The sequence below is a fragment of the Myxocyprinus asiaticus genome, chromosome 17 (assembly GCF_019703515.2).
Source record: "Myxocyprinus asiaticus isolate MX2 ecotype Aquarium Trade chromosome 17, UBuf_Myxa_2, whole genome shotgun sequence".
NCBI classification, from domain to species: domain Eukaryota; kingdom Metazoa; phylum Chordata; class Actinopteri; order Cypriniformes; family Catostomidae; genus Myxocyprinus; species Myxocyprinus asiaticus.
The window spans coordinates 2,720,470-2,748,445 of NC_059360.1; the positions used below are offsets into that span (position 1 = coordinate 2,720,470).

The window sequence follows — 27,976 nt, forward strand, 5'->3', positions numbered from 1 at the left end:
CTCAAATTTTTAGCTGAGTGGATTTTTAATGGATTACTTTGAACTTCCAAACATATTTGTTCTCTCAATTATTAAACTGAATGTTGACTGCATGTAAAAAAATAAAAAGAAGCCTGTTTCAGAAATCTTTATTCACATATCTAAATTTGGTCAGTCCAATCGAGTCACAAGTTTCGATAATAATATCAGTAACAGATAAGTCGGAAAGAAGTATAATAATAAATATATCTATTGAAATAAATACTAATTGATTTGTTATTTTCATTAACGAACTACTTTGAAATCCTTAAAATCCAGTTTGTCAACAGTACGCTCGTTCTTGAATTCGGCTTTGGCAATTCGTGACTGCGGGCTGCCGGTGGTTTGAAGCCACTGCTGCATCTGTTGGACTTTAGAGACGGGACCCTGGAGCTGCCCCTGAACCGTCCCAGCATCAGTGTTCTGCACCCAGCCCACCAGACCCAGCTTCTTCCCCTCTGACTGCAAATACAACACACACACACACACACACACCTGGAGTAATGAACTAGACATAGTCCTGGTAAACTACTGATGCTCAAAAAGTGTTCCCATGTAGGTAGAGGAGACTGGGGCTAGTTGTCACATTGGTTGTATCTCAGTAACTGTTCAGTCAAACGTACAATTTCACAAATGCATGTTTTCTCTAGTAGTGGTTATGTTGGCACCACACATCTAGTTCAAAAACTCCAATTTAATCTTTTTATTAATAGTTGTTGGGGAATTAAGAGGCCCAATAAAACCACATTTTCAATCCGGCTCATGGCATCAATAAACTACATAACAAATGCAAATTTTAACCTTAAAGTTGAACTGTGTTCTTAGGAGGCAGGTATATGTCAGGTGTGTTTAATGTTGTAATTTTATTACATTTGTTCATTACCATTTCTGTTGGCCAAAACAATGGTTACCTTTTATATCTTGTTGTTTCATAAATTGCTTAGTGTTTCATCATCATTTTACCACTTTAATTTAGCTAGAAGCCATATGTTTTATACAGTATATAAATATGTTGTGGAAGATTGCTTTTATTTATTTTTTAACTCTGGGTAGTAATTCATATTTCACATAATAAATCTTCTCAAACCAGTGTCAATAAACAGCAGGTTCCCATTTATTGACAATATCTGTATTTTTGTTCTATAAAGAAATTCACTTTTGAAAATAAATCTACCCTAAGAATATTCAGTTGAGTAAAAAGTGTGACAACTAACCCCTACACATGATGTAGTGTACATTACCTGTGTGTATTTTCGAAAGAACACCCCCTGCACCCTCCCATACACCTCATAATCTACAGACAACAGTTCTTCAGCAGACATGATCACCTGAAACACAAAAATATCACACAGCAGTCATTATCATCCTTTTATTATTATTAATGATGACATATTACAATAATTACAATTATCGTTCAAAGACAGCATACAATAACATAAAAACAAATACAAAAAAAGAATATAAATGCAAGCAGCAATTAATGGGGTTCAAGCTATTAAGTTACTTTAAGAACATATGCAACCGATATTAAGTATTAATTAGACAGGCCTTTAGCACTTAAAACAATGATAAAGTGCATTAATTATCAGAACCATCAGACTAGGAAGCACAGAAATATGGCATTTTTTACATTCCTGGCTGTTATAATGCCACCAAAAGGCAGAGGTGCAAAATTATTTGTGAGTGTCGTCAGAATGATCCCATACATAAGTGTCCCAAATTTGGTGATGATATCTAATTCCGTTCAAGAGTTATAACCAATTTTGTTAAAGTGGCCATGCCCACTATGTATGTTTTGGCATACCTTTGAGATGATGAATTGAAAGTTCAAACTTTTCTTTATAATTATTTATATTGAGACGCCAGAGAATCTCTCTTCACTGGATTGGTTCCTATCTGGCAAACGGTATAGGACTAGTTTGAAAAAGTAGTTTTTTTTTAAATAATCTCAAATATTTAATGAATGATTTGATTCAAACCAATGGTACAAAGTTGTTCAGAATGAGGAGATCTACCATATGGTATGAATAACGTTTGTCTGAGTGAAACACAACAGTATATACATCGATTTAGATGCATGAAAAACACGATAGTGCCTACCGGTGACCAAATTTTTCACATTTTGCACACACCTCTTGGACCAAGAAAAAATAGGCCTACCAAGTTTCGTTCCGATCGGCCTTTTCTAACCCTATCAAATAGCTGCTAAAAGTTGATTGGTCAAAGGCGGCCATGTTTTTCAAGATATGAGACTGTCCTCATAGACCTTGATGGCACCTTGGACAAAGATACTGCATGCAAACTTTCAAGTTGATTGGATCAACGGTTCCATTGTCAGAGCCATTTTTAGATTTTTAATTATTATAGCACCACCAAGAGGCAGAGGCGTGCAATTTTCTGTGTCTTCAGAATGACCCCATACATATGTGTACCAAATTTGGTGTTAATATCTCATTCCATTCATGAGTTATATTAAAAAATACGTTTTAGTGAAAGTGGCCACGCCCACTATATATGTTTTGGCGTACCTTTGATGAATTGAAAGTTCACAATTCCTTTGATAACTTTTCATAAAGGACACTGGTGAATCTTTTTGCACTGGTTTGGTTCCAATTGGGTGAACAGCCTAGAACTAGTTCGTTTTTAATCTTTTCAAACAATCCAAAATAGTGGTAAAAATGAAAGGGCGGAGCGGACATTTGATGGTATTCCAAAAGATTCGCCATGACGCAAGGAATCTCAGGGAAAAAGAATTTTGTTTCTAGAGTCAAGGACCAAAATGTGTTTTTTTTTTTTTCAATACAGCGCCACCTATGGGCCGATCGGGGCGAGTCCATGCGTATGGAGTACTACCATTACCCAAAGTTTCAAGTCTCTAAGGCTTACAGTTTGGTCTGCACGATCAGTTTTAGGGCAGAATAATAATAATAATAATAATAATAATAATAATTTCAATAGGGTTTAAAAAACAGAAACAAACAAACAAACAAAAAAAAAACAAAACAAAACAGGGGCATATAAATCAAAAGATCAAGAATTAAGTACTTTTGCATGTTTCAACTTTTTGGATTTTAATAGGCCCCAGAGGTTAAATATAAGAGTACTGTTTTCACAGCTTTGGGGGTTTTAGAGCAGTGGATAACTGACGTGCTCATCAAGTTCACTCTTTTGAATAATCAAACACTCCACAAAACAAAACAAAACAAAACAAAAAAGTAATGAATAAAATATTGAATAAATAGCCTATACAATTTTCTGTGTGGGCACAAAGTCATTATCATCTTCATTGAGTCAACACATGAGCGCATGAAAACCGGAACATCATCGTTTTTTATCATAAGTTTTTCCGTGACCATAAGAACCATGATATCATTATAAAGCATACTGTATCACGTACCGACAGATAGGTGATAATAAATCTGTTCTCGTTTCTGAAATCCGATTAATTAAATGCGCTTTTTCGGCTTCGATTTTTCGCTCATCGACTGGCACATGCGCGCCGACCGGTGACATCATCGCAGCGCGTCATTCTCCCGGGTTACGGCATGACGTCAGACGGAAGCAGCCAATAGTAAACATGCAGTAAGTTTGCGTGGTCTAGTTTCTAGGCAACGAGTGTAAACACAACTGGAGAGATATTCATTTCACACTCACAGAAAACACTCATATCTGGTGAGTTTGATGCTCAATTCACATTACATATTTTATTCGAGCAGGGGTTGTCAAACTTTTCAGAGTCAGGAAATTGATTTGAAAGTGTTGCATAAATACTCTCACTGCTGCAAGGAGGACATCTCACCTCATGCTCTTTTATAATCCTGATTTTGAAATCGTTATACATTTATTTTGCACCTGTTATGACTGTAAAGACTTCTGGAATCAGCTCTCTTTTGTATATTTGATGCATTTCGTAAAATAATTGCCATGAATGACAATATGATCCTGTTTTTTAGACAGTAATTAATGACACGTTCACTTACACAAAGCTATCGTAATGTCTATTAAACCCTGTCTTGAGTTGTTTTGAATAGATTTTTAAATGTTTTAGAGATTACTTTGACCATTAATAAGAAATCCACTAAAACTATTCTATTAGAATAAAGTCAAATTAATTTTGATATTGTGCGACTCTAAGAATATACATATTTGCTTTGCTTATGAATAATTATTATCGTGTTTAGTTTATAATTTTATTTATGGACAATGTGAAGAATTGTTTTGAATCCCCCTGTATGCCTCTAATGTGTTCGTATGTTTTTTCCATAAAAAATAATAACAATAATAATAATAACAGCTGAGAAAGACACCTCCTAATGTAAAAATGATATTAACACTTTATAATCATTTTTATTATGACAACCATTACATTTTGTAAACTAGTGTTGACCTAGTTTATCAGTTAACCACCATGTCCTGGATTCATCGCAGAGATTTACGTTTTTTAATACTTTTACACTCAAACAGGTTGTTTCTTTTGGCTAAAAATGTATATAAAATTAATGCTATAGAAAAATAATCATCATATTTTGAAACAAAATTTAAAATATATCTTGATTAAATATTTGTACTATATTTTTAAAAGAGATTTTATAAAAAAATATTTTACACTTATCAAACAGGTTGTTTCTTTTGTCTATAAATAAATATAAAATAAATACTACAGAAAAATAATCATCACATTTAGAAACAAAATTTTACATTTATATTTACATTTTGTTTGTTTTGTTTTTTTTTAAAGAGATTTGATTACAAAAAATATTTTACACTTCTCAAACAAAAGTTGTTTCTTTTGGCTATGAATAAATATAAAATAAATTCTATAGATATAAAATATCACATTTTGAAACATTGTAAAATCTATATTGATATATATATTTAAGGAGATTTTATGAAAAATATATTTTACACACATAAAACAAATTGTTTCTTCTGGGCATAAATAAATATAAAATATATGCCATTGATAAAATAATCACATTTTGAAACTAAGTTTTAAAGGGGTCATGGCATACTCTTTTTTTTTTTTATACATTTTTTTTTTACTAATTTTATTAACTGATAATGTTAGTAATGTGTTTTTTTGTTTGTTTTTTTTTTTGCATTAAAACAGTAATAATTTAGTATTATATGATTATTTTCCACCCTTTCTCTTTCCCTCTCAAACTGTCTCTTTAAAACGTCAGCGTAAACGCCCACTGTTATGATTGGCTTATATCGTGCAACCTCTCGAATATAGCCATATTTGAAACTCAATTGGAAGAAAATGAACCAATTTTGCAATAAAACAAATCTTATTATCAGGATTCACACATAACGCACACCCAACACATTTCATCGAAATGTATTAAACTGTTCACTCAAGCACAGCAGCGCCTTGAACTATTGAACTGTAATGGTATTTGAAATATTCATGAATGAAACTGTTTACTTACATTTTTAATCTAGTCCAAGTGTTTTTAACTGCCCCATCCTTCAATAACAGTTCCTTTGCAAAGCTTGAATCGTATTATGACTGTTTCACAAGTAATCCATGCTAATTTGGGCCGAAAACACATACAATCCACACTGAAATGTTATGAACACACAAACATAATACAATGAACTGTGAAACTGCACTGACGCAGTCAGAAACTTTTAGCTGTCATTTACTCTTTTCCTGATGTTGGGGTGCTTCAGCAGGCCAAAGCAGAAATGCTGGTCTTCACAGGCAAGACATCTCACATCTCCCATGTCTGTTTACATACAGGAGGGCATACAGTTCTCTCAGCCAGCGGATGAGTAGTTGAATAGAGCAGAACAGATGTGTCTTTAAAATCTGTTCCGCTTTTAAAACTTGGCGCACTTTGCTGTAAACTCATAAAAACAATCAAAGATGTCCATCTAGTGCATTTTTACATAGATCAACATTTAGATGGGAGCAAAAACGCATGCCTGATGCGTTTATACTCAAAACAGCAAGACGCAGAATGGGGTCTCTTTTTAAGAGTTATTACTTGACATTGCATCTTTTAAAAGCCGTGCGAGATACATGATAATGGTCAAAGAAGTTTGTCTAGTGCACGTTTATATAGAAAAACATTTAGGAAGGTGTCACGTGTAAATCCCCTTTGGTATAGATGAATCTCCCATGACAGGCTCATCTCTCTCCTCTTCACCTGTGTGACAGTGGGCGGAGCCAAGGGTGCAACATTGTAAAAGTGGGTGTTGATGTCTTTCTGTAGAGGTTGTCTTTTGCTAATGTAATGGTCCTTGTGACGTCACAAAAAATTTTGCAGCTTAGTTTAAATAAATGCTCTTTTTTTTTTTTTATTGAGGAGGACATTTTGAGTTCTCAAACTTACAGTATGTTTTATAGTAGAATGGCCTCTTATATGTTAAAAGATCAAGGAAAACTTGATTCCTCACTTCTTGACCCCTTTAAATATATACTGATTAAATATTTTTTTAATCTATTTTTTTAAAATGTTATGTCTTACATATTGGTCCACAGACCCCCTAAACCCTCTAAACTTCTACGGACCTCCAGTTAAAAACACTTGCATTAGACTTTAAACTCTTGCTGGAGCTGAGATCTATTTACTGCATAAACACGCAAATGGTGCCACACCATCATCTCACACATCATTTTTGGGAAAAAGAGACTCTATCTTCAAAACTTCCATTCTAGCGCAGAGAGGACATGAGTCGACAGCGCAATCCCTCAGGAACTCACTGCAACTCCAAGCCGGATATGCCAGAAGACCAGGAGAAACAGATGAGCTCCATGAGAGAGAGGCAACATCCCTGGCAACATCCAGACAACATGTTCCCTGAGGAGCTGAATGAATATGTTCCTTCACGACGAGCTTCTGAAGTGGAGAAAGTGTTTCCTCTGAAGCCAGTCCTCCACAAGAGAGCATACAGCCTGAGCAATGTCACAAATTCAGAATATCAAGAGAGATTTTACACAGGTTTGCCCAGACTGAATGTTAGACAACAAGAGAAGTTTGTAAGGAAACCAGATGCTTTTAATTCAAGATATCATCAACCATCAATAAGGAGAACTGATTTCGACAATGAGCACCAGGAACCAAGATTTTCTGAGAAACACGTGTGGTTGTCCAAAGAAATCCACTCAAAGGAGATGATGCTGCAACAGAAGATTTTCAAAGCGGAAGAGACTGTGAGGAGACTCCAGAGAGAGCGGTCGAGCCGTCAGGACAGTGCGATGAGAGACGAAAGAAATACAAGATGTTTAGAGAAGGAAAAGCAGGCAAACAGATGTTATAGTGAAGGATATGGTGACTGGGAGGAGAAATCTGTGGAGCAGGACAGATATGGGAATGAAAAGAGGGAAATCAGAGATGATATGGAAAGATGGGCGAAATGGGAGCGAGAGAATGGTGGCCAGGTGGAGAGCAGAGGCAGGAGACGACCTCTGCCCTCCTCAGAGATGGCCAATCTGAAGACGGTCAGAGAGAGAGCGATGGGGTGGGATACACGGGACAAGAGGGAATGGGGGAATGTGGAAGGAGTAAAGGAGACATATGACAGAAGACGGGACATGCAGGACCTGTGGGACGTGAGGAAACCAGCTTCATCCAACTCAAGGAGACTGGACAGACCTCACCTCAAGCAAGAGCATTTCACAAACGAGCTTAAATCCGAGAGGAGGGATAATAAAGAGGGTTTATATCAAACTACATCAAAAGATGCCACTGGAAGCAGAAAAAAGAGCGCCATCCCGGAAAGAAAGCCGAGCCAAAGAGACAGAAACAGACTTCAGCAGGTGGAACTCAGTCTGGACGAGAGTCAAGATGCTCCTCACCATCTCGTCGCGTGCGGCGTGTGCCAGCGACACTTCTCACGGGACAGATTGGAGACACACATGAGGGTGTGTGAGAGAAAACGCCCTCAACGCAAGATCTTTGACATGTCACAGCACAGAGCAAAAGGAACAGAGCTGGAGGAGTTCATGAAGACCAACAGAAGGAGCAAGAGCCCAGAAGTAAGAACTTGTGAAGTATTATATTCATTTTTGGGGGGGGGGGCAAAACTCTTGAACGACGGTTGATCTTCTGTATGAATTCATGAGTCTGCACGTGAGCTTTAGAGCTCCTTGCACTGGAGCAACAGTAGTTATGCTACCGCTCGCGAGGTGGGGTGTTCATGCGAAAACTCATTTTGTTTCGCTTCAACAGGACCACCAGCGATATTAACAACAGATAACACAACATAGCTGCACACAAACCAGTAAACAGAACTTACAAAACATGTCTGATGAGTTTGTAGTCGAAAAATAGATGCATTTCAATGTCCAACCTTATTTGTTTGAAAAGGAGTCCTCAAACAAAGTGTGATGGAGGAGGCTGAAGGTAGCTACCAGTACCGCTGCTCCCTATACGCATATTACGCAGTCTGCGTAGGGCACCAACTCCCTATGATGGCACCATCTTACCCTAGGGGGGCACCAGAAACTCCACTGGTTGCCCTTACTCGCACCTTGTATGTTATTCAAGGACCTGAACGCAGTTGCAAAACACAGATGATTGCCTCATGCTCGCACCATGCATCGCATTTTGGACTGATGTCAGTTCATAGCGGACAGGGTTACCGGGCACAACGGCAAATATAGAAACCAAGCAATTGATAGAATGTCCCATTGCTCGTTGCAGCTGCTTAGGACAAAAAACTCGAACTCGCGACTTCAGGGGTGGTAGTCAGCGTCGATACTCACTGAGCTGCCCAGGCCGTGTTTTCTGTTGTTAATATCGCTGGTGGTCCTGTCGAAGCGAAACATAACGAGTTTTCGCTTTAACGCCCCATGTGCTGCGTAACTACTGTTGATCTCATGCAAGGAGCTCTAAAGCTCGCGTGCAGACTCATGAACGCACCAGAAGATCAACCGTCGGTCAAGAGTTTCGCTTAATAATACGTTACATTTCGGTTTGTTTCTCACCAAACCTTATCGTATTCCTTTAGAACAAGACATGAGTCGCATTCAATAAATTATTAGACTTTTTAATTATATTTTGTGTCCTTTTGAAGCTTGAAGAAGTGGTGCCATAAACTGCCACTGTATGACATCACTGAGCACAATTTTTTTTTCACAATTTCTCCCTTTGTGTTAAGAAAAAGAAAATCATATGTGGGTTATAACAACACAGGGGTGAGAAAACACTGACTGAAGTTTCTTTTTTGGGTGAACTGTCCCTTTAAATAATGCATGTTGTACCGAAGATCCAATGGTAAATAAAATTATTTATTTGACATTTCAAACATCACTATTTGTATAATAACCTGGTATCCATTAAGCCGTTTTTCTGTACTGCAGCACTTTTAGGCTGCCTTTTCGAAAAACAAAATGTATGTGATTTTTTTCTTTTTTTGCTAACTTTTTTGTAGTTGAGCCTGTATGACTTGCAACTCACTTTATCATTACAGTAATTATAAAATATCTGTTTCTCAGTATTTTAACGTACTGTATATTTGTCTGTTTAGTTCTAATATGAATGCATTATTAATTAATAATGTAATATATTGTTAACTAGGTTGAAAAAAGAGAGCTGCGTCTGGAATTATGCATAAACAAAATGTATGAAAAGGAATATGTATTAACATCCATGCACACTTTAAACTGAGTGTCATTTCGATTAAGTGAATGGTGTATCATGAGCTTTTTTATGCCTTTTACCAATATAATATAATATATGGTCATTTCAGTATGGCCAAATATCAACAGATTAGCAGACTTGGTAGATCGTTCTATCACTAAATTTAAGTATTTTAATATTATTGTGTGTGAGAGGTTGTTATATGAATTATATCTATCAGAGAAAGGTGTAGCTATAGTCTTTAATTGTTTTTGAGTTGGTTTTTACTATAAATTATAAATAATTCTCAATACCACAACTAGGTTTTCATTACTGAAACATGAACCAATATCTTATTTAGACATACTAGAACATTTTAACAATTATTACAGTAAATGCCAAATCTGATGATTTAACCTTAGATCAATGATAGACAAAATATTTATCTGAAACATATATAATAAAAATACAGGGTTGGTGTGTTTTGGTAATGAGATAAATTGTTTATTTTTAAACAAATTTGGTGATTAATGATTATTTTTTTAGTGCCTCTGCTAAATGTTGTCATGTAAAGTTCAAATAAATTTGAAATATTTTTTTTTTTTTTCTTTTTTTGTATTTATTTAAAACGTCCTAATTATACTGTTTACAATGATTTCAGACTTCCCTTTTCATGTTGCAAAAGAAAAGACACAAAATTATTAGCTTAAAAAAGATCTGAATAAAATTAGCATTTTGTGAGAATTACCAACTTATGCAACTACAGTATAATGTTTAGCCATTCTAACTCATGCTTTCAAAACTACCTCAAATCATTCTAAAAAAAAAAAAAAAAAAAAACTAAATTTATATTAGCCAGCTACATTATTTTACAAAGGTGACATCAGCAGAATTCACAACATTGTTCAAAATATCACAGGAAATGAAATCTTTTTGTTTGCAGGATATTAAAACACATGTATTTGATCAACAGACGTATGATGTGACAATGCATCACTGGCTCGATATGGCACGTTCTGTCAGTGAGCCATCAGGCAATAATTATTGCTGGACTATTTAAGTGAACTGCAGTAAATCAAAGAAAGGTGATTAAAGCTGGTGGAAAAGCCTAAAAGAACAGTGACAAGCTTAAGCATCTAAAAATATACACGTTTTTACATTCATAGAAATTGTAACCTAAAACCTTGATGGTGAAGAGAAGTTGGTGAAGTTCATATATATTTGTCAACTACCCATACTGAACAATGTTGAAGAGATAAATCATTTTGTTTAGCAATGGTACTATTCACTTCATTACATTGCACTTCTACTGTCTGTGTGTTTTTATCATGTTGTTAATATCCACAGCTGAAGAAGAATAACTGGCGTCAGAAACATGAGGCCTTCATTCAGACCATGCGGCAGGGTCGAGGTGAAGAGCCACAGTCCGTTTCAAACCTGAACTCTGAATATGTGACCTGCCCTCACTGCGGCCGGAGATTTGCCCCAGGACCGGCAGAGAGGCACATCCCAAAGTGCCAGAACATCAGGAGCAGACCGCCACCACCCAAACAACTGCCCAACACCACCAGGAGAAAAATGACTCACTGATATGATGGATATCATTCTGGAACTGTAATGTGTCTCTTTTGGAAGACAAGTGATATGTTATTGATGCTTTAAATTAGCATAACATTTTTAGTGTAAGATGTAATGCTTCAGCCTGCATTGACTGTGACACCTTAGAATAAAAGAATTAATACATTTTAAGTAAAAATATTTATGTATGTAATTTATGACACAAGTGATAATCTCACATTTATCGGCATATAGCATAATAAGGTCATGAAGGCACATTATCTTTGCATTACAACAATTCAATTATTTATGTATATGTACTGTATATAAATGTTATCTTTTTATAGTGTTAGATTTTAGAGTTCAGGGGCTGAATAATTAGTGTGAGTTTGATGTTATTTCACAGAACAAAATAACAAACCCATGTTGCTTCTCTTAGCATTCTCTTACCAGGTGATAACTGACAATTATTTATTGTAAACAGTCAAAATAGTGAAAAAAAAATGTACTTTAACGTTCTGTAACCAAGCAACTCATTTTTGTACTCTGTAGTGGAAATTAAAGTTTAGTCAATTCTCTGAGACCATACATGTCACTGATCTACAAGTCCTTGTCCTGGGCTTTAAAAGGACAGTTCACCCAAAAATGAAAATTCTCTCATCATTTACTCACCCTCATGCCATCCCAGATGTGTATGACTTTCTTTCTTCTGCAGAACACAAATGAAGATTTTTAGAAGAATATTTCAGCTCTGTAGGTCCAAGATGCATGTCAACAGGGTCTAAAACTTTGAAGCTCCAAAAAACACATAAAGGCAGCATAAAAGTAATCCATAAAACTCCAGGTGAGTAGATTTTTTGAGTGTTAAACCAGGACGGGGGAAGGGGTGCCATTATATTCATACACACACACACATATAAGTACATTTTATTTTATATTCCGTTTACAACTATTTTAATCACATTTAAGCCTCTTAAAAATGTGAGTTGAAAAAATATTTACACATAATTACAAATCATTTCCTTTATTGTCATGAACATGCATGTAAAATAATACAGGTTTCATTCATTTTTTTAAATACAGCTAATTGTTAATGCTTGCATTTTCAGTCATGTTCATTTGTGTATATCAGCAACCATTGTATTTGACCAAAATACCATTATCGTCAGCAAGCTAACTGAGTAATACGTACTATGCTGTCAAAATAAAAGTTCCTCAAAAAAATATGTTTGAATGAACCTGGTGTCTTCCATGTTTCCTGTTCTTTCCGACTACAAAGGACATAAACGCGACATACTCGTAATTACCACTTCAGAAGTGGGAAGTAGGATAATTACGATAGCACATGAAGGCAGCATTAATCTCAGTAACCATCCTGTTATTGGACACTTTCACTCACTGATTAAAAAAAAAAAAGACATCTGAAACTGAAAACTATTGATTTTAAATGATGCTGCATCCACACCGCTAGGTGTCAGTGTAAGTCCAAGATGACACAAAGACAAAAGTTACTGAGTGCACCTTTAACACAGATGCCATGTGATAACTGACAATTATTTATTGTAAACAGTCAAAATAGTGATGTAAGCGATTTTATCACACTAAAATCATGTTTACATCATGTGACGACACTTTTGAAAAAGTGAGTGTTTTAACCCTATTTTTAAAACTAGTTTATCAATATAGTATGCAGTGTACACTACAGAATGAGTATTCCATTGTGTATTCGTTACATGTTTCAGACGGTGTAACGTGAGCCCTCCAGTGACTGTGTGAGAAACCCCGTACAACCGGAAGCGGAAAAAAACTCCCGCGGCATGAGTTTCACCGCCATTTTGCATCAGCCCTGTGTGAGTGTGAGCGCAGACACGGCGGGATCTGGCCACTTTATTCTCTTTCGGCTCGTTTCCCTCTGGATTTATCACAACATAATCCGAGATATTATCTGACAGGTATGAGAACCCTCTCTTCAGATTTCATTAGCGGAGAGTCCGCTGTGTTTGACGGTGAACTGATGCTTCGGTTGTTTTCAAACAAAAGTCGCGCGTGATCGGACGCCTCACACCGGCTTTTCGCAAATGGACTCTGTGTCGGCACGCGGCTCCACTCGTCACACACAGACACGAGGGACATTTTCACACATTCACTTATACTAGTATTCTTTCTGTGCACTTACCCTGGTAAACTGCCATAGTGAAGCGTTGATGTGGGGTGCTGTTTGCTGGCTAGTCAAGCACGATGTTGCCCCTCCTTCCCTCAACTCAAATACACTGACACACGTTATCATGCAAACAAACTTAACACGTCCAACCGTGGTGGAAGTGTGCTATAAACGTGTAAATGTGTCATTTGAAGGTAGAGAATGTGTCCGGTGTTCTTAAATGACACATCAGTGGTAGTTAAAGGGGCATTGTTGGAGCGCAGAGTGTCCACGTAGCTCGTGTTGTGGCCTAGTGAATGTGCGCGGACACAACAAAGGGACACAGCCCGTTTGGAGAAGAGTTAGTTAGTAAAACAAGCCGAAAACATGCACAAATAATTATTTGTCAAGGAACGTGGTCAGTTAAGTTTCTACATTCTCTCTTATAAACCAGGCTGTAATAACCAGTTCTATTACGGTTTGCATTAGAATGTATTATCGTTTCGGAGTTTGTGTAATTACACTGTTGTAACACATGAATTGTTCTCAGACTGAAGCAGTTATATGTAGACAGCATCTTTCAGAGCACATGCTCTTGAGTCGTGCAGAAGCGGAAATGATGCAGACATAGTAACACGTGGAAGTCTCGGAGGTGTTGTGCACTTACAAAAGTACTGTTAGTCTTGATGTACCATGTAAATACCAAATCCAGAGTTGTATTGTACATTTGCTTTTTGCTGATGTCTGGAATGATACAATCTTGAGACATTTCGATATTTGTGATGGTAGTGTTGCTGTTTTCGTGGTAAATTAGAAGAGTACTTGACACATATTCCCAGCATCAGTATTTTAGGTTCATTTATATGAATGTATAATTGTATATTTTCTATTTAGACTTTGTTCAATGGCGTCACACTCAAGTAGCACTCTGTAATTTTTGGAATGTCATCTTGGACTTACACTGACACCTAGCGGTGTGGATGCAGCATCATTTAAAATCAATCGTTTTCAGTTTCAGATGACATTGTAGAAATGTAGTATTCACAGTCAGTCATGATTAATGTAATCCATGAGTGAAAGTGTCCAATAACAGGACGGTTACTGAGATTAAGCGAGTAGTATTCAGCTGGTCATGTGATTCTAACATGGCCGCCCCCATGTGTGGACCCTCTCCATGTAGAATAAAACAGCTTTTATAAGGTTACTGATATGACTGGAGTCTTTATTTTAATGTGAGTGCTCATGATTTTATACACGTTTTAAAATGACAATTTCTTTCTTTAGAAGAAAAACGTTTTAAATGAAGAAAAAATTGTAAAAAGAACAAATGCAATTCCCAAATCGGTTACTTGAATACACCCCTTTTAAGATTGAGTTCAAAGTCATTTGATTATTTGTTTTGAGGGGCTTAAGTAAAAAATGTCATGTGGTGTAACCGTCCGGAAACGGTTAAAAAAAAAACACAAAAAAGTCTCATTAAAAGATGTCATTCTTGAAAAAATAAATGTTGGCATGAGCAGTGTAGAATCTTTATATGTGTAAGTATATATATATATATATATATATATATATATATAATTTGATTAATATTATGAAAATGTATCCACTAAATCAAAGTCAGGTGGTGTTACCAAAATGCAGATAGCAATTCTGATATTATGTGATAAAAACCCCTTTAAACCCTCAAGACTGTTTAAAAATGGACAATTTTATCACATCTTTAAAAATCTATATTTTCACATTTTGAAGTCAAATGGAGTAACCCTGAGAAAACTCCTTGATATTCTCGACTCAAAAATGTATAATATTTGTAAAATATTTTTTTACTTGAAAAATCTTTTTTTAATGAATAATTTGTGTATTTATGTATTTAAGGTACAAGGACAGTATTTTAAAGGAATATTTCCGGTTCAATACAAGTTCAATCGACAGCATTTGTGGCATAATGTTGATTACCACAAAAATTTATTTCAACTCGTCCCTCCTATTCTTTAATAAAAGCACAAATGTGTGTTCCAGTGAGACACTTACAATGGAAGTCAATGGGGTCAATCCATAAACATTAAAATACTGTTTCAAAAGTATAGACACAAGACATAAACAATATGTGTGTTAACATGATTGTGGTGTGATAAAATCACTTACTAACCACATCTGTGTGAAGATATATTCAATTTAACAACTTCATTACCATGATGATGTGATTCAACAAACCCTAAAACCCTGAAATGACTGTAAAAATGACAATTGAAACAACTTTACAGCTCAAATAATACACAAGTTTTAACAGAAGAATTAATGGAAGTGCTTTTATAAAATTATAAACTTAATATTTCTGTTTAAACCCTCCAAAAATTCACATCCCCATTCACGTCCATTGTAGGTGTCTCACTGTGACCTCCATTTTTGCTTTTTAAAAAAATATATTTTTAAGAAAAGGAGGGACGAGTCTAAATTAATTTTTGTTGTAAACAACATTATGCCACAGATGCCGCAGATAAAGCTTAAAGAGCACCTATTATGGTTTTTAAACATGCCTAATTTTGTTTTAAAGTTCTCCTACAATAGAGTTACATGCATCTAAGGTCAAAAATCACTTTAATTTGCTCATAATTTAAATTGCAGCATTACCTTTTTTCCCCAGTGTCAAAAATGACTCGATTCATTCTAAACTCCTCCTTTCAGAGAGCCTACTCTACTCTGCTCTGATTGGTCAGATGTCCCAGTCTGTTGTGATTGGTCTACCGCTTAGTGTAGTGTTTGAGGGCGGGTCAAAGCTGTTCGCGAGCAGCCAATGAAGACCCGAGGCGGGTTTTTTGTTACCAAATTCTGTAGGTTAGTACAGGAAGTAAGTCTGGAATTACTACCGACTCGTTTCAGGTGTTTAGAATCGTTCTTTCTTTTGGGAGTCAATAACTCCATTTGTCTTGCACTTTGATTTTTGAAACTTTGCAGACTTTTTTACATTCACAAACAGCTATATAACACACTACATGAAAGGTAATATTTGAAAAACCATAACAGGTGCTCTTTAACTTGTACTGAACTAATATTCCTTTAATATGTTTTACTTGGTTACACCACGTGACATTTGTGTAGTCTTTCAGTCAGTTTTGTATGTAGTAAATGCTATAGCCTAAATATGTTTATAAAAAAAAAGGTGAAACCGACATGAACACAAAGATAACATTTCTGCTATCTTGACACGTGTTATATAGTAGATTTTAAAAAGGATTTCTCCATTTTTATCACCTCGAACAACCTTGTTTGTCAATGACCGACTCATTTAGTTTTTCACAGTTTTACATTTTTTGCAGTTCACTGGTGTATATAAATAGTCCTAAATAGTTCATTTGATATTTCATTAAGTCTGTCAATGAATAAGAAAACATGCATAATAACACAATTATGAAAAAAAAAATCGAAATGTTTTAAGTTTCACCTGAATATGGCATATTACACTGTTTGGCAACTACCCTCAATCAGAATCGGTGATTTTATTGTCTGTGACGTATTCTGTGCTGATGAAGACAAGAACTCAGGCTTCACATCACTCAACATTGATCCAGTTGTGGTGGATTCATTTGGCTCTTTCTTCATATCTGCACAGATCACAAAGACATGGCCACAGAGCATATAAATGGGAATGGTACGGATGAACCGGTTGATTCTTCGACTGCAGTTTCTCATTCAGAGCACTTCCAGACGCTACTAGACGCGGGCTTACTGAGAAAAGTTGCTGTCAAACTAGATGAAATTTACATAGCAGGTAAGACATTAATCATATTCTCACTACATGATTGCAGTGGTGAAATGGCATTGTTAGGTGCTATTCTGTACAGACCCACCAAATGGCACCATTTATTGGTAGATCTGTTATTAAGAAACCGATCACTGTATGAATACTGGTAAAAATGTTAGGCAAGTAATGTGTATAATAAAATACAGTTCTGATGCGTTCTCTGTGTCTGGTGTCAGAGGAAGTGTGCTGCCAAAAGTGAACATGCAGGACAATGACAGCAGCTGGTCGTGATTAGATGATGAGCGCTTATAAAGCGTTGTTTACATGAGATGCAGTGAATGGCTCCACTCGACTGTCAAATCACACACGACATGAGCTGAGAAAAGTGCTGCAAAGTAGACCTGATTATAAAACCATATTGATAACTATCAGTAAAGTGAACTCTACTAACAGATTGTTTGGATGTTTTTGTATCGTGCAGGTCTCGTTTCACACAGTGATCTTGATGATCGAGCGATTGAAGCACTTAAAGAGTTCAACGAAGAGGGCGCGCTGCAAGTTCTCCTGCAGTTTAAAGACAGTGACCTCTCACACGTTCAAGTATGTATGAGACCGACATATCAATGTAAATATAATGGCTAAGAACGACTTGAAGTATACATTCAAATGAGTTGGGGTTTACAGTAAGCAGACATCTTGATAAAACCAATTGGTGAACAATAAAATCAGTAGTAATCTTGGATATAACCAAAGGATTGATTGTTTTTAATCTCAGCCCACTGTGACATGCACATGTAGAGCACATAAACACACGTCACTTCTGTTTTGAACAGAATAAAAGTGCCTTTCTGTGTGGAGTAATGAAGACATACAGACAGAGGGAGAAGCAGGGGACCAAAGTGTCAGATTCCACTAAAGGACCAGATGAGGCCAAAATCAAAGTAAGTCTGGAGTTAGAGTTCCTTACCCTTTAACTTGGTCAGTGGTTTTAGCTAGGTGTATCAATTTACTGCTTGTTGATACCTAACGATGATGAACTTTTGCTTTGCCAGGCTTTGCTTGACAGAACTGGTTATACACTTGATGTCACGACCGGTCAAAGGAAGTATGGTGGCCCTCCTCCGGGGTCGACCCATGCAGGGGTACAGCCCACCGTTGGCACAGAGGTCAGTGCGACACACAAGCACACTGCTGCTTGTTTATCATATCACTGATTTACTGCTGTATTACTCTGTACTAGAGTCAGAAATCCCTTCTAGGCAAAATAATTTTCAGGGACATTTCTTTTTTACCTCGTACTGACAATAGTGTTAAAATGTTCATAGATTTTTGTGGGAAAGATCCCAAGAGATCTGTTTGAGGATGAGCTGGTGCCTCTGTTTGAGAAAGCTGGACCCATATGGGATCTCCGTCTGATGATGGACCCTCTCAGTGGACTCAACCGAGGATATGCCTTTGTCACCTTCTGCACTAAAGATGCTGCTCAGGAGGCAGTCAAACTCGTAAGTGACCATCAGTCTGTATTCTTGAAGTTTTTACCACACTTTATCCGAGTCAGTACAGTCATTTGATTTCTATTTGTGATGTTTTCTGCAGTGTAACAACAATGAAATTCGACCGGGTAAACACATTGGTGTGTGCATCTCTGTTGCCAATAATCGTCTTTTTGTGGGGTCAATCCCCAAGAGCAAAACTAAGGACCAGATAGTGGAGGAGTTTGCCAAAGTGACTGGTAAGTGTTGGCCTCATCAACTGTTAAGAGATGCATGTATTTCAGATCAACATGAAGTCAGTATTTACGGCAATTACTTCCTTAATACACTTCTCTGGACTACATAGGTGCGCAGGCTGTTGGTTAATGATTACCAATAGATAAATGGATATTTATGCATTATTTGAGGCTACTGTTGTAGGTAATGCAGCCTTAAGTTTTGCCTATAGTTTGTAATGATTACAGCAATAATAGCAAATAATGAAAGATTTGAAAGTTTTACTATTGAGATATAGTGTTGATGCTCTGGAGGGTGAACTTTACCTTCAGCCTTCATGTCCTCTGTGTGCCAGCAGTATTTCTTGAGGGGAGTAGTCCTCTGCAAACTCTCATTCAGCTCTCACTTCATTCAAGTGTGACATGCCCAGTTTTCACCATCCAATCGATTCCTGATGGATACAATTTTGTCCCATCTCTCACCCCCCCCATGTTGAATATCCCTTTTACTCCTGTAACATTATGTAATTAAAATGGACCACTTCATGTTGACTTGCCTCCTTGTAGTGAACTGAAGAATTAAATGTTGACTGTAATGTTCTATTGTAGATTTGAGTAAATAATCGTCCTTCCTCACTTCCAACAGAGGGCTTGAATGATGTCATCTTATACCATCAGCCCGATGACAAAAAGAAGAATCGAGGCTTCTGCTTCCTAGAGTACGAGGATCATAAAACAGCAGCTCAGGCGCGCCGCAGGTTAATGAGCGGTAAAGTGAAGGTTTGGGGGAATGTGGTTACTGTAGAATGGGCCGACCCCATAGAAGACCCCGACCCTGAGGTCATGGCAAAGGTAAGTTGTCGGCCCTGTAACTTAATGCAAGAGTAGCATGTTGTGTCTGAATGTCACAAAACCTGATAAGAACATGTGTGGGTCATATTTCACCCCCGAATCTAATATATTGCATAAATAGTCAATTTTTTTTGTACTGTGACTGCCTTCTTGGCCAAACGTTTTATGAAATTTTTGCATTGTGACATTTTCATTACAGTTAAGCAGATATCTCACTAAAATGTAATATTAAATAGTAATTTTAAAACTAAAATATCTGGACTGTCGATTTAACATGTTAATTTTGATTCAATATTGATACCCATATGGGTATGTTTCTTTTATAATGTCCATTTTCGCTTACATGTGAAAGAAATTTCCTCCCAGCTAATGCTGTTATAAAGGTGACCTTTTAACTAGGTACATTACTTAATTTAACATTATATTTTAAGTGTTTTTCATCATTTTGGTCACATTTTAGCTAAATGTATTATATTTTACATATGTATTGTGAAATGCATAATTTATACTACTAATTAGTATTTACATTGATTTGTAAAACGTGTGCAAAAAAAATCTGTAAAAAAAAAAAAAAACCCGGCAGTTCTGTAAAGAGCGTCTGTAAATTAATGCACATTAACGAGCGAGGACTCGATGGCTTTTGCGCATGATTAGAATTAAATGTTTATTTTTGTTGTTTTTGATCATCAACTGACTGTAAAGAACAAATGATATTAAAAGAGACATTATTCAATGACAAATGGATTGTGTTGATCTCGTCTTTGGACACACATTATACAGAATGAGTCAAACCAAACTTTTACTCTGAGATCTCTCTGCTGAACTTCACCACTACACTGCTCAATCACTGAGTGAAATCTCAACATTTACTAGCCAGTGTCTAATCACAGACATTGTAATTCATATAGCACAACATTTGGTCTCTCATGTGAGTGATTTTACTAGCATTGTAGAGAGTTGTGTATATAGTAAAAAATCATTCTTGTGATTTAAGATCGTAGAAATGAAAATCGCATCAGAAAATCGCTATTTTTACCCAGTCCTTATTGGAGCGATTGAAGTGTGAAATACTTGTAACATTTTTCATGAGGATCATGAGGAAGAATTACATCAAGATGTAGATTGGAATGCAGGTGCAAAAAATGTCATATAAATAAAATAATCTACTCCTATTTCGCCGTTACGGCCGTGCCTGTGATTGCCCCTCTTGTGTGCCAATGCTGGCACGTGTGCCATAGGTTGCCGACCCCTGATCTAATGAGAATCATCATTGAGAATAATTAGTAACAAAAACTGAAAAGTAAAACTTCACGTAAAAAAATGTAAAAGCATTACGGAAAAGATAATTTTGGGGGGCAAATGTAATTGTCATGAAATTGTCACAATGCAAAATACCTACAAAATTAAACTTTTTATTTAAACGTATTAAACTCTTTTCATGCTTTCATGAGATTCACTTGTCCAGGGCCTTGAATTATGCTGCAGTGATTCTCATATGTTGTTTTTGCGTGATATTTCTCAGGTCAAAGTCCTTTTTGTCAGAAATCTTGCAAGCACCGTAACGGAAGAACTTCTAGAGACGACGTTCTGTCAGTTTGGCAAACTGGAAAGAGTTAAGAAGTTGAAAGACTATGCTTTCATCCATTTTGAGGAGAGAGACGGGGCTGTAAAGGTCATTATCTCATCTTGCTTTATCATTATAGAGGATGTCAGGAATTTATGCACAATTTTTCAACCAAATGTTTTTCAATAGGCGTTGGCTGAAATGCACGGGAAAGATTTAGAAGGAGAACAAATTGAAATTGTCTTTGCAAAGCCACCTGATCAGAAGAGGAAAGAGCGAAAGGCCCAGAGACAAGCTGCTAAAACGCAATTGTAAGTTGATTTATATACATTCCCATGATTACTTTCAAATGATAAGAAGGTTTGAAAGCAACACAATGTTATAAGATTAATGTTACCATTTACATTTCTGGGTGCACGACTTTGCAAAAGATGGGGAAAGAAACAGTGATGGTTAACAGCAGTCAGAAGAGAGATGATGCCAACCCACAGCATTGCTGACTTAAAATAATAATACCAGGGTACAAAAAATGTATCTAAAAAGTTTGCTAGATCTACTCTATTAAGGTGGAAATGCGTCATCACAGTTTGTGAAAAAAATCCATTAGCCACTATTAACCTGACAAGTGTTCACTGTTCCTCATTACAGTGATGCTGTATATTTAATGTAAATGTCATTCTTTCAGGTATGATGAATATTATTACTACGGGCCACCACATATGCATCCTCCAACAAGAGCACGAGGCAGAGGCGCTCGAGGTTATTCATATCCACACGACTATTACAGCTATGAAGATTATTATGATTATTACGGCTATGACTATCACAACTACAGAGGAGGTTACGATGATCCGTACTACGGCTACGAAGACTTTCAAGCTCATGTGAGAGGAAGAGGCAACAGAGGGGCCCGGGGCCTTTCACTGACCAGAGGCCGCGGCTCCACCGCTACCCGAGGACGAGCCGCTTTCTCTCAGCGCGGAAGTGCGGGGTTCAGCCGAGGTGGCCGTGGCTCCAGAGGAGGCTTCCAGCAGAGATGTCGACTGGTACGTGATGCGTGGATGGAGCAGTCTTGGAACAATGACAGGAGGTTTTAAAACGCAGTAGGCTAGTTGTTGGTCTATTTGGGGTATTTTTTTGTCATGGAAATTTGTATTTGCCCTTTATCATTGTTTTCATGGCAAAAGACCTAGTGATCAAAATACATGTTTTGGCTTTTGTTTCCTCCCCTTTTCAAATTGCTTACACATGCAAGGCACCTTGTGGACGAAACGGACCAAAGGTTTGCACTTTTCCTTTATTTCTGGGAGATTATTGAAAATTGCAGCATATTCAAATAGAGTCTTCCGAACTAGCTGTCATGTGTCGTGGTCGACCAATATGGATTTTTCAATTGCTGATGCTGATACATGTTTTATATGTATTACAAAATATTTGTATTAAATGTTAAAAAAAATTATAACAATATTTAATTTTTTTATTGCATCTTGCTATATATATATATATATATATATATATATATATATATATATATATATATATATATATATATATATATAAACCTTTTTATTATCCATTAACAGGGCTGTTTGGCTGTTTGGATGTGACACAAGGGAGAGCTAACGCTTCTGTTTATTGGCCACAGTCTCAAAGACCATTATGTGGTCCAGCAAATACTTCCTCAAATGAAGTGTTTAAATGGGTGATTCTCACAAAACCTGTCAAGAAAATGTCCTGGTCCAATTTGACTCAAATCAAAAGAAACAAATAAGAAATTATATTTAGCATAAATAAAGAATTTTTTATTTTATTTAATTCATTGTTCTTTTACATTGTGATATTATTTTCATATGATTTCATGTTATTTTAACCCTCAATTCTTATTACTGCAATGCAAAAAAATATGGTTATGATGATATTCTCATTACCACAACATGAAAAAATATATTACTTAAATTATAAAGTATTTACACATCATAGCAGCACTGTCAGCCTTTCATTTTCTCAGATATTAATTGAGGAAAAAAAGGAGGCAAATTTTAAGGAATTTTCTTAACAAACATTAATGTTAATGAATAAAAATGGATGAATCATTAGTGATAATAAACCGTATGTGGTGAACAGCTTGACATACAAGACATAGTTTTCTTCAATCAAAGATTTATTTATACAAATTTTGATTTATGACTAACCGTTCTAATGCAAACTTATAAACATCAACATTGCATCAGAAAAATTCAAACATGAAACAGCCACCGGAGTATGTACATGTAATACACTTAAATGTGAGTTGATATTTTCCTTTCAATACATTTTCAGTTCAGTGTAATTTTTTTTTTTTTTTGTTCATTCAGACTTAGTGTGAATTTGTGAATTGTTTAATTTACTGTTGATGTATTGCTGTTAATAACTTGTATAGAAGATACAGATTTGAGTTCATTAAAACTTGTGAATACAGTTAATAACATACCTCTACACTGATGAATGAATGTGAATGTACCTCTCATGCTGTCCCAGCAGGAACTGATGTGATTGTCAGTGTGAATGATACTGGGAGACCAGTGAATCAGCACTGCTTGTCATGTTTAACACACTATCACGGTTTAGGGAGTAAACGAAATGTTGATCTGCTGAGGAAAGAAGCGAAAGATTACACGATAGTTGTTGTTTTTTTCTGTTGCTGACAGGACGTGACGTAGTGCGCAAGCAGCAGTGCTCCCTGGGATACAATGAGAATAGTAAATGTCTGGTTGTGCTACTGTAATGAGAATTGGGGGGTGTGTCCTGAAAGTAATGCCACAACACAAAAAATATTGATGGTCCTAAATATAGGCTTCATTAATTTACTAAGCATAATATATAAAAATAAAAAATGTAAATATGATTTTTCTTGACCGGTTTCGTGAGAATCACACAATGGACAACTTGCACAACTGCATCCGTGTTCTACTTAATGCGGTTCAGGCGTTTCCAGCAACAACGTTCAGTGCATGCATGCAGAAATGTTTTCTTGGGAAGGCAGATTATTTCCATTTTTTTAGGGCTGTCAATAAATATTTTTTTGGTGTTAACGTGACTGATCTCAAATTTATTATTTGCCTCTATATTTTTTCCTTTCCAAATGTAGCTACACTACACAGCGTCTGAATAAAAAAATCTAGTTAATTTGACTTCTCATTAACGGCCTGTTTCATTCATTGATATTTCATACCTTTTGAGCTTCAACCAATATTAAATTCCACAATGCACTGATTCCAAAAGACTTTACTTTTAATAAATGTCCCATATAAATTAGGGGTTTAAAAGAAATCAGCCATGCTCTTACTCTGCTCAACTGCAGTTTTAATGTCAAATTGAATAAACAGATTTAACAGCATTAAACACATTTAATCTCAAACAGTATAACTCGTAATCTTTGGCAGCTCTTCTGTTCTTTACATATAGCTATATGCAAAAACGTGCATTTTCATTTCAATTAAACACAAAATAGATTAAAACATATAAAGACGTATTGCATGTGTTGGTTACGTTTCCTCTCTCTGAAGCGTGTGGTTTCATTTAAATAGCACTAATACTGACACTCTTTAATAGTCTTCAACCTTCTGTCATTTGTGGTTCATCGGTTCGGCTTGTGCTGAATTAAAGCTATGAAAACTTTTATTTCAGTAATGTTCAGGATATTTCTTCTCTGTCGACAAATGTTCAGACATTAAAATGTTCTTCCTAACACTCATTTAAAAGGGAGTTTCAGCAACTACGGCACATTGTAAACACACATAACCAAAAACTAGCAAGTCGCATTATTTCAACATGGAAGTACAGTTGTGCTCAAAAGTGTGCATACCCTTGGAGAATTGGTAATATATGTACCATTTTTAAAGAAAACATGAGTGAGCAGGCAAAACACATTTCTTTGATTTCTTATGGGATTCATATTCAACTGTAGGTTATAACAGAATGGCACAATCATAAAACAAAACATGGCAACAAAGAAAAAAATGAAATGACCCCTGTTCAAAAGTCTGCATACCCTTAGTTCTTAATACTGTGTATTGCCCCCTTTAGCATCAATGACAGCGTGCAGTCTTTTGTAATAGTTGTCTATGAGGCCCCAAATTCTTGCAGGTGGTATAGCTGCCCATTCGTCTTGGCAAAATGCCTCCAGGTCATGCAAAATCTTTGGTCGTCTTGCATGAACCGCATGTTTGAGATCTCCCCAGAGTATCTCGATGATATTAAGGTCAGGAGACTGTGATGGCCACTCCAGAACCTTCACCTTTTTCTGCTGTAACCACTGGAGGGTCAACTTTGCCTTGTGCTTAGGGTCATTGTCATGCTGGAAAGTCCAAGAGCGTCCCGTGCGCAGCTTTCGTGCAGAAGAATGCAAATTGTCTGCCAGTATTTTCTGATAACATGCTGCATTCATCAATTTTCACAAGATTCCCCGTGCCTTTAGAGCTCACACACCCCCAAAACATCAGTGAGCCACCACCATGCTTCACAGTGGGGATGGTATTCTTTTCACTATAGGCCTTGTTGACCCCTCTCCAAACATAGCGCTTATGGTTGTGACCATAAAGCTCTATTTTGGTCTCGTCACTCCAAATTACAGTGTGCCAGAAGCTGTGAGACGTGTCAAGGTGTTGTCGGGCATATTGTAACTGGGCTTTTTTGTGGCATTGCCACAGTAAAGGCTTCTTTCTGGCAACTCGACCATGCAGCTCATTTTTGTTCAAGTATTGTCATATTGTGCTCCTTGAAACAACCACACTGTCTTTTTCCAGAGCAGCCTGTATTTCTCCTGAGGTTACCTGTGGGTGTTTCTTTGTATCCCGAACAATTCTTCTGGCAGTTGTGGCTGAAATCTTTCTTGGTCTACCTGACCTTGGCTTGGTGTCAAGAGATCCCCGAATTTTCCACTTCTTAATAAGTGATTGAACAGTACTGACTGGCATTTTCAAGGCTTTGGATATCTTTTTATATCCTTTTCCATCTTTATAAAGTTCCATTACCTTGTCACGCAGGTCTTTTGACAGTTCTTTTCTACTCCCCATGGCTCAGTATCTAGCCTGCTCAGTGCATCCACGTGAGAGCTAACAAACTCATTGACTATTTATACACAGACACTAATTGCAATTTAAAAAGCCACAGGTGTGGGAAATTAACCTTTAATTGCCATTTAAACCTGTGTGTGTCACCTTGTGTGTCTGTAACAAGGTCAAACATTCAAGGGTGTGTAAACTTTTGATCAGGGCCATGTGGGTGATTTCTGTTATCATTATAATTTAAAAAGGAGCCAAACAACTATGTGATGATAAATGGCTTCATGATCACTATCCTTAAATAAAAGACAGTGTTTTTTTTTTTTTTTTTTTTTTGCATGATCAGTCATATTTTCAAAATCAATGCCAAAATTTCACAATTTCTGCCAGGGTATGCAAACTTTTGAGCACAACTGTACGTCATGAAGGTCAGTGCAAGTAGTCTGAAAATAAGAGGCTTCTTGCAGCATGACAGTTCAGTAACCTCTAAAAATCAGTCCAAGTAGACATGCTTTTACATTTTGAAGGTGCTTTTGAATGGAACAGCCTAAACCTAATGATTCATTTGAATGTGATGATATTTCACACTGGTTAAGTGGCACAATGTCTTGAGACAAATGCTTTCCCCTTTAAGTCGTTTTACAATAATCTGGATAACTGGACATTTTCCAAGACTTAATATAAAACTGTCTCCTGTGGTTCAGTTTCGCTAGTCATGCATGAACTTGCCCAATTATTTACCATTGTTTGTATAAAAGTAAATAATATTGACATGTTTTTCTGTTCCTCCAGGGAAAGGGGGTCGAGGCTGGTCCTGACCAGGTAGTATGAAGACTGACTTGTATGGGGGGTTACACCAGATGCTACCAGTTTTCATAAGGTTATGGTAGACTCCAATGATATTCCAGCCTTGATTAAAGCATATCTCCTATACTGCCACTCCTGACAAACCATAAGAGTTTTATAGTCACAATCTTGGACTTGCAGGTTTTTTAGTTTTTTTTTTTTTTTTTTTAAATATGGAGTCCAGCTATTAAAAAAAACAAGCTACCCCCTGGTTATAATCTCCAAGCCTAAATATGCCACAATTGTTTTAATTTTATTTCACATTCTCAAGGATACCGCTATGTTAAATGTGTTTGCACTTCTATTTTTTTCTTTCCTACTCCTGGGTTTGAAGTGGCTCACAGGAGCTTGATGCTGATGTATATTTTTGTGCTAATTTGTTGTCGGAATATCCATGTTAACCCAAAATGTTTGGATTTGGATGGAGAACATCTGCAGGTTTTTGGTGTAACCGCCTCGCATGGATAAGTCAGGCATTCCAGGAACGTGGTTCTTTTGAGAACTAGTCTTTTAAGGGTCGGTTAACTACCTCAGTAGAGAGGATTCAACTACCCTGCCTGTACTGTACATAGAGACACTTAAACACATAGGAGCAGGGCTTGTTTCTAATGAAATATGCACGAGGGCAGCAGATAATGTAATATAGTCAAATGGCTGCTGCGCTCACATTGCAAACAGTGAAACTGGGCAAGCAAATGAGTCTCATATGATGAGCTGGAACAAGCCCTGCTTTTATCCCATTTTCAACTGAATTAGCTGCTTTGCTTCTTCAGATTATGTAGTTACTGGGTGTATGATTGTATAATAGTTTGGATTAAAATGTTACTTTTTGTATTGGCTTAAACATCACAAATGCATCAGCTGCATTTGCAAAGCCCTGCAGTATCCGTTTTTTTTTTTTTTTTCTATAAATACCAGTTCAGCTCTCTGAAGAA

General features: G+C 36.5%; 2 protein-coding genes across 7 annotated transcripts; one reads left to right on the forward strand and one right to left on the reverse strand.

Annotated features, from left to right (window-relative positions):
- Positions 1-39: 39 nt before the first annotated feature.
- LOC127455406 (acylphosphatase-1-like) lies at positions 40-14,520 on the reverse strand. 3 transcript variants are annotated; one of them, XM_051723280.1, is made up of 3 exons: positions 13,324-14,520; positions 1,260-1,346; positions 40-480 (listed from the first exon to the last, which is right to left on the reverse strand). In XM_051723280.1, the coding sequence occupies exons 1-3, from the start codon at positions 13,432-13,434 to the stop codon at positions 265-267; spliced, it is 414 nt and encodes a 137-aa protein (XP_051579240.1). In that variant the 5' UTR covers positions 13,435-14,520; the 3' UTR covers positions 40-264. The 3 variants fall into 3 exon arrangements, with proteins under 3 accessions (XP_051579240.1, XP_051579241.1, XP_051579242.1); XM_051723281.1 differs by lacking the exon at positions 13,324-14,520 and adding an exon at positions 3,416-3,535; XM_051723282.1 differs by lacking the exon at positions 13,324-14,520 and adding an exon at positions 2,547-2,662.
- Positions 12,968-27,966, forward strand: LOC127455372 (heterogeneous nuclear ribonucleoprotein Q-like). 4 transcript variants are annotated; one of them, XR_007899664.1, is made up of 12 exons: positions 12,968-13,099; positions 16,898-17,056; positions 17,511-17,629; positions 17,863-17,970; positions 18,082-18,195; positions 18,355-18,531; positions 18,626-18,761; positions 19,384-19,589; positions 21,112-21,261; positions 21,343-21,464; positions 21,839-22,435; positions 26,988-27,966. XR_007899664.1 is itself a non-coding variant. In XM_051723224.1 (12 exons), exons 2-12 carry the CDS (start codon positions 16,909-16,911, stop codon positions 27,024-27,026), a joined length of 1,680 nt encoding a protein of 559 aa, XP_051579184.1. In that variant the 5' UTR covers positions 12,968-13,099; positions 16,898-16,908; the 3' UTR covers positions 27,027-27,966. The 4 variants fall into 4 exon arrangements, 2 of the variants coding, with proteins under 2 accessions (XP_051579184.1, XP_051579183.1); XR_007899663.1 differs by lacking the exon at positions 26,988-27,966 and adding an exon at positions 22,737-24,224; XM_051723224.1 differs by having other exon boundaries at positions 21,839-22,199.
- Positions 27,967-27,976: the final 10 nt, after the last annotated feature.

What these genes read in the sequence shown, in the direction of transcription:
- LOC127455372 (XM_051723223.1), top strand. Translation starts at nt 16,909, where the DNA reads ATGGCCACAGAGCATATAAATGGGAATGGTACGGATGAACCGGTTGAT. An exon ending in GTGACCTCTCACACGTTCAA is followed by an intron (nt 17,630 to 17,862) that starts GTATGTATGAGA and finishes TGTTTTGAACAG; the next exon opens with AATAAAAGTGCCTTTCTGTG. An exon ending in GGAGTTTGCCAAAGTGACTG is followed by an intron (nt 18,762 to 19,383) that starts GTAAGTGTTGGC and finishes CACTTCCAACAG; the next exon opens with AGGGCTTGAATGATGTCATC.
- LOC127455406 (XM_051723280.1), bottom strand. Translation starts at nt 13,434, where the DNA reads ATGATAACGTGTGTCAGTGTATTTGAGTTGAGGGAAGGAGGGGCAACA. An exon ending in CACTATGGCAGTTTACCAGG is followed by an intron (nt 1,347 to 13,323) that starts GTAAGTGCACAG and finishes TTTGTGTTTCAG; the next exon opens with GTGATCATGTCTGCTGAAGA. An exon ending in TCTTTCGAAAATACACACAG is followed by an intron (nt 481 to 1,259) that starts GTAATGTACACT and finishes TTGTATTTGCAG; the next exon opens with TCAGAGGGGAAGAAGCTGGG.